Genomic DNA, 11251 nt, shown 5'->3' on the forward strand with positions numbered 1-11251 from the left:
AGGTTACAGAACTGAACAGAATCTATGTAAGATAAACTGTATCCCAATCTTGTGCTATTCTGATTTTAGGGCGACTTCTGGGGCTAATTAGGCAAGGGCCACTTAATACTTTTCTTTGAGAGTTTTTTAACGTCAGGCTCACTCGTCAAATTTATTGCCATGTCATTTGCATATTTACATAGAGTTGCGAGTATAAGATAAAGTAAAACTAAATACCAACCCTGTTTCCTACTCCAGTCTTGAATCGCACTTTCCAGCGAAAAAAAAAAGATCGTGCTTTATGTTGAAAAGCAATCCAAACATTAATAAACAATTTGCCTGATATAAACATCTGATATTTGCTTGTGTTTAACAACTAGCACCATAGATAAAGAACTACAACACAATTGTTTTAATTAGTAAAGGAGAATCAAAAAATGATAATTGTTGATTGCTACTTTACACAGCGTCAAATTGCAGGAGAAATGTCCTTCAGCTCTTCAACATTAAAAACATAAAACATGAAAAGGCTAGTTGATCATAGACTCTATGACATAAAACATCAAACTGATATTGCATGTAGCCATATTTTCCTCATCATTTATAATCTATTCAAAAAAAATTTAACCCATAGAATCGAAAATAAACATGTTTGTGCAATACTAAAAGCAAAACCATGATAGTAACCTACCCCTAATAACCAAAATCAGGGATAGATCATTCCTCTATTATTACCCAGAAGAATGCTTAACGTGAATGTTCTCTCAAAACATTCTGCCAGAGAAATAATCATCAAAATATAATTAGTAAAATACAAAATCTGAACAGTACTGAAAATATTGACCATAAATTATATGTTGGTCTTCAAAAATGAATAGGTAGTCCAATATGTGCATCATGCAGTCTTCAAAGATATAAACATATCTGCCAAGCCCTTTTTTAATTTACCAACTTCCACACTTAATGTCTTTACTGTGCTCTACAGAGTACCTTTGTGCTTGTGGCATTAAACATTTATTCCTCTTCCTCTTTATGTGTCATCTTTTCCGTCATGTTTTGCAATATTATCGGCATCAACCTACTTAAACTCAGCACTTTCCTAGAGACCATCCTTCACACCATGAGCATTCAAGCCTCCATTACCTTTGACCTCCAAAATAATTCTGTCTTCAGATATTTTACACACATCATCCTTCACCGATGATCCATTACCAGAAGCTTCTGATCATTTCAGATCAGAAATAGCAACTTCCTTGATATCCATTTTATTAAATTGTTAACTATCAAAATTGTCAGTTTTGGTGATTTCCTTGTCATCTCCGACTCCCACGTCAAGATTGTCATCTTCACCATTAGGTACACCAATGTGCTCACCATCTATCCCTTTAATCTCTGCAACTTCTTTTTGAACATCATTGTCATTTCTTACTTCCACTTCAAGTTTGTTATCTTCACCATCAGATACATCAACATTATCACCATCATCTCTTTGAATATCCTTACCATCAATCTCTTTAATCTCTGCAATTTCTTTTTGAATGACATTGTCATTTCTTGCTTCTACTTCAAGTTTGTTATCTTCACCATCAGATACATCAACATTATCACCATCATCTCTTTGAAGATCCTCGCCATCAATCTCTTTAATCTCTGTAATTTCTTGTTGAACGTCATTGTCATTTCTTGCTTCTACTTCAAGTTTGTTATCTTCCCCATCAGATACATCAATGTTATTACAATCATCTCTTTGAAGATCCTTATCACTGTTGGCTCTCAAATTTCCATCATCTTTAAGCTCTGAAATGGTTTTGTCTTCAATCATTTTATCTGCATTGTTCTTGCTAAGGAGTCCAAGATCAGAACCTCCTGATTCCTTTCTGTTAACCTTTCCATGTTCTTTACCGTTACCTTCTCTCTCTAAAAAGCATTTATAGACTTCTAAAATCTTAAGCATTCTAGCATGTTTTCTCCCACTGAGATGTTCTTCAAATTCAACTTCACTGAACACCACTACGTTACATGTCTTACATGATTTCTTACTGTAGGTTCTCAATTCTTTTGATTTTTTTTGTTTATTGTAGAGCATGCCTTCTTTTTTCTTCTGCTGTTGATCTTTAAGCACTGTATTTGCCTTCGCATCAAACTTGTCACTTCTAGCACTTGAGTTACCATCATCTTTAGCCTTTCCTGCATGTTTGCATTCAGCTTTTTTTTTTGCATCATCCTCAGCCAGTAATCCAGAATCTGTGCTTATCAATTTATTTTCATCAGCAGTTGCACATTTCTTCCCGTCATCCTTGACTCTTGAAGAAACTTTAGAACTCTCCATTGATTTTAGCTTCTTTGCATGTTTTTTTCCAGCAATATGCAATTCAAAAGAATCCTGAGTGATGAATACCTTATCACATGTGTTACACTTAACTGTTTGTTCATTTGTATTTGATGATCTTTTGCGTTTCTTTTGAGGCACATCTTCGTTCACTTGCTTTTCATTTTCCTCTGGATTTCCAATTATTTCTCCCTCTTTCATCTTCTTTAATGTTTGCCGGTGCCTCCTCCCCAAAATGTGCCCCTCGAGAGATTTTTTCCCTCTGCAGTCAATCTGACAGAGAGAACACCATCCTGAGCTTTCAGTCAATTGTGAATCAAGAGACTTTAAATTATCTTGTTTCAACTTCTTACTAGATTCAGGCTGCAATATCAGGTTTGACCTCTTTGCAGACTTGGGCTGTAATACCTGTAACAAAAAAAAAATTACAATAGATTAATTAATACAGGTGGACAAGTTTTGCACTTAGGAAAACAAAGCTCTTCATTTGGATTTAAGGATACTGATAAATGTTCAAAAGGGTTTAAAAACGGAAAATTGGAACTTCCAAATAGGAAGAAATCAGTACTAACATTTTATATTAAGTTCCTGTGTAAAATTTCTACCTCTAGCTGTTTTCAATTAAAGTTATGGAATAAGACTGAAGCCAATGAAAGACATTTGCTTTACTTTTCATCTTCCTTTGTAATGCTTTGTTCTTTTTAATTACAGGTCACTGACTAAACATGCACACTTTCCTTGGAGCAGGGGGCTGAGTGTTTGTAGGTCTATTACTCGAACTACCCATAATTGGATCATTTTGGTATCTAAGCACCTCTTATATCCTTGAACTGGCAGCAAATCGGTGTATAGCACATATTACAGGTGAGTGCATAGCTTGAGGAGAGCCAATTGCATCCGGGTCACCGTAGTTAATAAGATTTTAAGGAATGGAACCAAGATAGATTAAGAACTCATAAGATCAAGTTATAACAGAAATCAATGTTAAAATCATACACTATAACAAAGATTCAAGGTCAATCTTTAAAATAGAATACTCTCTTTGTGATCTGAACCTAACAAGAGATGATTCCTTTATTTAGAATCCACTACAGCTCATGGTTCAAATAAGGTTAGCAATGGTCTATTACCACCATCATTACTAGACTCTCCATCAATTCTTTGAGCCAAATTCTCTCTAAGCTCAATTTCCAGAAGCCCTTGGGCAAATTATACTCAGGCAAATACACTTTCAATGTATGCCTCAATTGTGCCCATTCCAAATATTCACAAATTAGTGCAGTCAAAAACTTGTCTTATCGAGAGGGATGAAATTGTTTAGCCTTACCATTACAACTATCAAGCGAAGTACGCACAACTCCTTCCTTATTTTCCAAAGCATGATCTCCATCTTCAATTTGCTTCAAGAAAACTTTCTCTCAACTCCACTCTAATCTTGGCAAGGACGCCTTTCTTTTCCAAAGGTCAAGTCACCATGGTCTTCAAAATCTATCATTTCTAAGATATAATCATCCATTTTACCTCTGATTCGCATGTCCAATTTATATGTTTTCATTGTAAATGTTTGACTGCAAATAATCATCTTCAGCTCGAGAAGAAAATATTTTGGTTGCTTGCTCTCTCTTTATCCTTCTCCTACCTTGCAAAAGTTTTAACGAACCAAAGTTCCCTCCTCCAGTGCTTTCCCATTCATAAATTGCACACACAGGAGTGGGGCCTTCCAAAATCAATCACTTGCGATTAACCTCAAAGTTATCTACTGATTGAACCCAGCTCCCTCACCATATTCAAAGGAAAACTAAACACAAAAAGATAGACTAAAAGCTCTGCACACATGAACTGAAGAATGCAACAGTAACGATGACAACTCCTTCATACTTCTGAAAACAAAAAAGATAGACTCTGCCTGATAACAAACATAACAATATGATTGCCGGTCCTAACCTCTGATGGCACACCCAGAATGAAACAAAGAGGCGACGGTTATCAAGCTAGAATTAAAAGCCTGACAAAGGAAAAAAAACTGGTTCGTGTTGCTTGATAATAATTCCTTTTCGACTTTACTCCACATAGGATATACAAACTGAGAAAAAGATGATAAATACACTTGATAAACAAGAGTCTGCCAAGAATGTCAACTAAATTCATGATAATGAGAAACGATAAGGACAGCAATTAAAAAGATGGGACAATTCCTGAAGAAAATGAATTGTCCTGCATATAGAAGAAAGATAGGTAGCTGTGAACTGACAACTTCAGAAAGCAAAAGCACCAATAAACACATGAACGGTTGACAGAGGGAATAAAATCTTTCGATCTAAATAGGGTGGACACAAGATTGAAGACATGTAACCATGATGGTATGCAAATACACCAATCGTCGAGCCATATAAATTGAAATATAATGAGATCAAACACAATATTTGCAAAAAAAACAAAAATGCCAGATAAGATATGTCAATTATAAGAGAGAGTCACTAAGATCACAAAAGAGGTTTCTGAAAAATACCAAGAATTTGAGCACACAAAGGGCCCCACAATAGATACACTAGTCGATTGTGGTAAAGAATCACAGTTTAATCATAACATGCCAAAACTTGATGCAAGATTACCAATCTTAGGATTTGAATGCAGCTGCTTTCCAACATTTGGCATGAAAGTTGAGCATCTACAAGGAGTCTGATGAATGTAGAAAACATTGCACAATCGCTCAACATACAACACACGAATAGACATGAAGACATATACTAAAGTCTTTGATTTTTCTCTGCAATCTCATACACTAAACTGCATCGAGGGTCACAGAGAATGATGAAGACACATCTCATATCCTCTTTTCACAAACTTGAAAATATCTTCCTCAGAGACATGACAAATGCTAAGATCAATGAAACCCTCTTCTTTATTTGCTATTATCCAACCTAGCTCTGATGCCATGTTAATGTTATACCCAAAAACAAAGATGAACAGTAATGAAAAAGAGAATAAACAATGCACAAAAGACTCGAGACATTTATCCTGGGGAAACACTCCAACAAGAGGGAAAAACCCAGCCACACCAGCAAAACATATTTTTTATTGATAATAAAAGGTTACAAAATGTACAATGCTTTCCACTTGATACAATATAGTAATATACATATTAAGAATAGAGACTCTTCATTACGCAACTAAAGGTCTCTTCAAATTTCAAATATACAACTCTTCATATTTCCATACACATGCCTCTACACATGACACATGACACATCTCTTTATGTAATATTACAAATGTCTTCTTCAGCTGAATATGACCATTTGCGATGTCCTTGAACTGAAAGCTACTGAATTACAGCAAAAACTGAACTACGACAAAATTGTCAAGCACTTGGTGCACAATTGTTAGATAATCACAGATGCAATGTTTCGAATCATCCACAAGATTAATGGTTATTAGAGAAATAACAGTGACAATGTATATATTTCATTCAAGCTTCTAATAGAGTAATATTAAAGGAAAACCTTGGGAATGTCCTTGTGTAAGCAAAAAACCCTTACACTTCTTCCTGCTTAGCTGTGAACTCACTGTCAAATCCGAGCCTGTCCCGATCTACTCATTATTGGTACTGTTAATGAATCGTTCTGATGACTCCGATGGGTTTGCTATATGAATACTCGGAACCGATAAAGCTGAGTCACGTATCCCAATTCTGCCCTCATTCTGATTAACACTGCCGCTAGATATTGAATGCGAATTTCTTTTTAATATGATTCGCAACCCGTGATTGGAGCCCGACGGTTAGAACGAAATCCGTCTGATATTAGGAAAGATCGTGCCCTGGTCGTATATGAATTTGGAGCAGTTTGAAATATTCCTCCTATCTTCCAATGACGCTTTCGGCTATGTGCAGTCCCACGAAATGCGTAGAAACTGGCTGCTTCTCAGACCTGATATTGATTCGAATAATTTCCTCCTGTGGTGAGAGAAGTTAAACCCCTAGACGCATGCAAATGGATGTGCCTTCAGCCCGTCTATCTTTGACAATGGTGTATTTAATTGTGGGTTCTATCAAGTAGGATATTGGATTGTCCTCCGCTGCCGCTAGTTATAAACTCAAATTTCTCCTGTTCGGCTGTTGCCCTTAACCAAATTCTTCGCTATCACCTGTCTTCAATGAAACGTATCATTCAGAATTGGCCTTTGGCCACGAATTTAGCCCTGATGAAATGACTGCCGTGCCACCTCCAACGTGCAACCCTTCGGGGGATATTTCACCTCCTCAGTTATGCAGATCCAAGGGAGTTTTCGTTCCCAAAGACCTAATGGAAATTTGCAGACCAATGACTACAAATTGCTCCAATTAAAATAGAAATCGAATCCACAAAACCGCTTGTCCAAATGGGAGCCTTATGTCCTCTATTTATTCACTTCGTGAGAAGTTTCTGGAAGTTTTCCGGAATCATCTTTTATGATGTACTTCAATTATTAAACTTTATAAAATTAAATAAATAACTTTATAAAGTCGGAGTACAACCTTAATTTAATATTAGAACGAGTAGGCCCCACTTACTAAATTATTATTCTTCGAGAGCAAAATTGTAATCATCGGAAGACAAAAATGACCCTCTTCCCATAATCATTTGCCTACGAGAGTCGATGATAGGCAAATCCCCTGTTAAAGTTATGTCGCTAAGAAGGGGACATGACACCATTACAGTTGTAACAATCATATTTCTATTCATAAAATCAGAGATAATGATCCCTATTGCAGCTACAATGTTCAACAGGCATTACTCCACCTCTCTGACAAAACCAGGGTATCCTCTTAATGGACATTAGCGAGTGACTAAGAAATGAGCTAGGAGTGTACTAACTACAAATATCTACGTATATATTTCACTGTCATTACTGATATTGATACTACAGAGCATATTTCAGACCATATATAGGCCCCTATCTTCTTAATAATATTCAAGTATAATGTTATGTAGATCCATATATAAATTACAGCATACCAACTTGATGTGTATGCTGCTTACCAGGGATTAATCAGGATCTACCTTCATTTGGACCACCTCTTCTCTAGAATATTCAATATGCATTTATATTCTCTTCTCTTCCATGCCTAAAGGAGCGATGAAGACTGGCTTCATATACAGTGGTTTTGATTGTGGAGTCATGTTGTAATGGACATGTCCCATACCCCTTCACAACCATGTTCTTTCATAACAACTTCTGATCACTGCAATCCAAATTGGTTGGCATGTGATGATAATCTATTATCTTCTCTTCAGCAAATGGTTTTCTCATTCGTCCAGATCAACATTGCTCTTAGGGATCATCACATCCTTTTTTTATTGATTACTAAACACTGTCTTACATCATGTACTTTCATTAGTAAGTGCTAACTAATCGGTAGCACTTAATATCTTTTATTCTATGTACATTAATGAACATAATCGATCATGGGTTTGTCAACAATTGCATGAATTATCTTAAGTTGATGTAGCCCCAATTACTTGATATTACAATACCTCTTGCATTTATTTGTATCTTAGTCACTGTTTGTACTGTGCAAAATCAGGGCCATGATTCAAAACTATATTAAGTGAAATCAATAGATGGGGATGTGATGTCCCCTTTTGTAGGTATCCTAGTATTGCCCTAAATCGTAAATTCCAAGCAGTACAAGAAGTATAATAGAATCATCTACCTGGTTGAGATTTTTAATATGTTAGTAAATCATTGAAACATAATCCGCAAAATAGATCTTCCTTTTTAGAGACATTATAAGCATAGATCACTACAACTAGGATTAGGAACATTAATTTAATCATAAGATATATTTAATATATTGATAAAGTTCAACCATAGGAGATCTAGGATAAAAAGGCATATCAGGGTGCCTTACTCGATTGTGATCACACTATTGTAGGGGCATATCCTACTCAATATTCATTATTTATGAGTCATCAATTGGGGTCAACATTATATTGGGACAGAATCAAAAGTTATATGAGGTAAAACCATCTGAAGAGGATTCCAAGAAATCTCTCATCATTATAGTTTTGTAACTTTGAAGTGTATTGTCCGGTCCAAAAGAAAAAACAAGCCACCAAAAGATCAATAAATAAGCAAACCGAGAATGACAACGGTAGAAATTTGGTATTATGATGCAGAAGAAAGATTAAAATGGTCACAATGAACAATATGAGCATTGCCAGAAGAAAGAGTATGAGGTAAACAGATGGAGCTGCTTCAGGAATTGATCAGAAAATGTACCTGAAGAAACACTAAAGGTGTGTGCAAGGTTGCAACCATGTGATGGAACAGACATTGTTCCATGTTGCTATCCAAACCAAAGAGAGAAATGTCGATAGTGTCTGCTCCTTGCAACTAACAGAATTTTCCTGAGAAGTATTGATGCAAGCCTCATGATAGCAGAATATAAGTTCCTAGATTCACACTCATAGGAGTGGTTGCAATAGGAAGTTGAGTTACACGTTAACTGGCGACAAAAAAAGCCTAAAATTTTCTACTTTCTCACAGTTCATTGACAAAAAGTGCAGCTGGCAGCAGTTAGATGTGCATGCTAATATTATTCTCTTACTGGGATATGTCATATTTATTTAAGGCCCAATATATAGTAGGTGATTAAAGATTGGTAAGATTTCTTACTCAAGAATGTCAAGTCAAGGGTAAAATTTCACAAGCATCTGCAAGTCATGCCGATATGTGCATTAGAGCTAGCAATTTTTTTGAATTTTAGCCTTGAGAAATGATAAGGCTGTATTCAAATAAGGATGGACTGTTAAGGAAAAATTAAATGGATAATTTTCTAATATTGGAAAAGGGAGTCTTTCTTGGGAAATATGGTTAACACCCAAGATACAAGTTGAGCATGGAATGAACCTGTTTCTCAATGGACTTTGCCAAATTTGGGGCTGGATCAAACATTACTACATTAAAGTGATGAGATCAAAGGTGGAAGAACTCAAGAGTTTTTAATCCTGAAACAGTCTGATCCATACTTTCCTCAACCTTAGAACCCTAATAAATAGGAAAACAGCGATGAAGAATCAGGAAATGAGAACTGTTGTTTGAACCAAAAGAAGAATCTGTTACCAAAATGTTCTGCATAAATGAGAGGAAATCCAACAAATGTTTATTGCACATCAAAAGCAATATATTGGATTCTATTTTGCTTCAGAAGTTTGGATGATTAGAGCACAAGAATTGCATTGTACGTGACAACAAAACATACAAAAGTAATTTCCTTCGTATAAAGCTAATCTAACAGTATATCCCATATATGTCCATGAGTATCTGATAATGGCAAATCGGATTGAATTAGGATGCACTTAGGAAAAAGCTACTGGATATGAGAAGGGCTAGAAAGCTGAGTTATACTGCAAAGCATGCCTAAATTTAGTGCTCAAGTGTTTCGAAATTTTTCCAAGGCCAAAAAAATGTATATGAATCCATTTTTGCAATCTGGGCAACATAAGCTCACATTGGTGCTGTTATTGCAAATGCATGGTATGCTCTTGCAAAAACCAGAATTTAAAAATGTTTCACAAAATGACGCACAGGCTAAAACACCTAATCTATCCCACATTTATTACCCAATACCAAAACATAAATCATCTACCCTCACAATAATGCAAGGTGAGTCTATTTAATACTTTCTTGTGGAAAATACAATGAGATGAGACATAAAGGTGAAAATATTTCATTCTAGCCTATTCCCGCCTTCCCAAACAATCTCCAAATGTGTGCCCTTTCTCCAACCCCTACAAGATTAGATTACTGTAAACCACAAGAAGATATTACCCCTGCCTATTCATTCTGTGAAAAAGGGTTCGCATCAACCTAGTGTGATCTAAGATACCCTCAAGTACATTAAATCTGAACATGATTTCACTCAAGATTCACCAAAAAAGTTGAGCCATATTTTTCTCATCAACCCTTACCATGAAAATCTGATAAACAAGTTCATGCCTTAGAGCATTAAAGAGGGACTTGCAAAAAACCTGATTATGTGTTTCCGTGAAGGCTACGCCCTGCTGCGAAATCTGTTGGGGGTATTGTTGAGTTAGATGAAAACCCCGTCTAACAAGCTCTCTTTCAAAGTTTAAAAACTCCTCCAAATTCTGCTCTCTCCGCTGACAAAAAGAACAACCTCCTTTTTCATCACTGGTCGGCTCTTGCCGCTGTGAAACGGGACTGCGAGCAGGAGCAGCCGAAACACAATTGGGATTCTTGTCCGGTCTTTCAATATCGTCAGTTTCCATTGTAGAAGACAAAATGGGTTTATGGTGTAAAGAGATGGTAGTAACACCATTAATCGATTCCACAGTGAATAATCCCCATCTTGGATATAAAGGACCGTTCACTTCCGAATGTCTGCAATCCATCTTGAAGGAGAAGCTTGATACAAATAAAAATGAACCGATTGATGGTCTCTACTATTTCAAGATTTGAACGATAATTTTCAATTATACTTCTTAATTGTGTATGGATCGCAATGTTATCCCGTTTGTTCAAGAGCAACAGCTAAAGATCTTCAGAAATTATACTCAGCTGTCTTGCTTCAGCAGACCGTCGCAAGGAGATTGGGTTTTAGGGACCCTCTTTATGGAAAGCAATCAGGGTTTTGGGGTCGTCTTTATGAAGCGGGAAGTTTAATGAGATAGGGAATTTTTGGGGTCATTTTTATGAAAATAACACTCTTATCAAGATTGAGCATGTTATTTTGCTCCACAAGTATTTAAAATTTATAAAAAGTGTGGCTTAGATCACAATGACTCTTATGTTGCGTTAAAGAAAGATGTTGCTATTTTTTTGCAGCGTGGGGATGTTCTTCTCATTGGAGATTTCAATGCTAGGACAACAAATTGGCAAGCAAGTATTTTCAACTCCAAAATAAATGATAACCCCATTTGGCTCACAGAAGAAAGAAAT

General features: G+C 36.0%; 1 protein-coding gene across 1 annotated transcript; it reads right to left on the minus strand.

The window, feature by feature from the left end:
• Window positions 1-642: 642 nt before the first annotated feature.
• LOC149547854 (uncharacterized) lies at window positions 643-10965 on the minus strand. Its single transcript, XM_089791903.1, has 2 exons — window positions 10321-10965; window positions 643-2716 (listed from the first exon to the last, which is right to left on the minus strand). The coding sequence occupies exons 1-2, from the start codon at window positions 10702-10704 to the stop codon at window positions 1256-1258; spliced, it is 1845 nt and encodes a 614-aa protein (XP_089648029.1). The 5' UTR covers window positions 10705-10965; the 3' UTR covers window positions 643-1255.
• Window positions 10966-11251: the final 286 nt, after the last annotated feature.

The sequence above is a fragment of the Cupressus sempervirens genome, chromosome 7 (assembly GCF_028749045.1).
Source record: "Cupressus sempervirens isolate cs-2001-9-10 chromosome 7, ASM2874904v1, whole genome shotgun sequence".
Classification (NCBI taxonomy): Eukaryota; Viridiplantae; Streptophyta; class Pinopsida; order Cupressales; family Cupressaceae; genus Cupressus; species Cupressus sempervirens.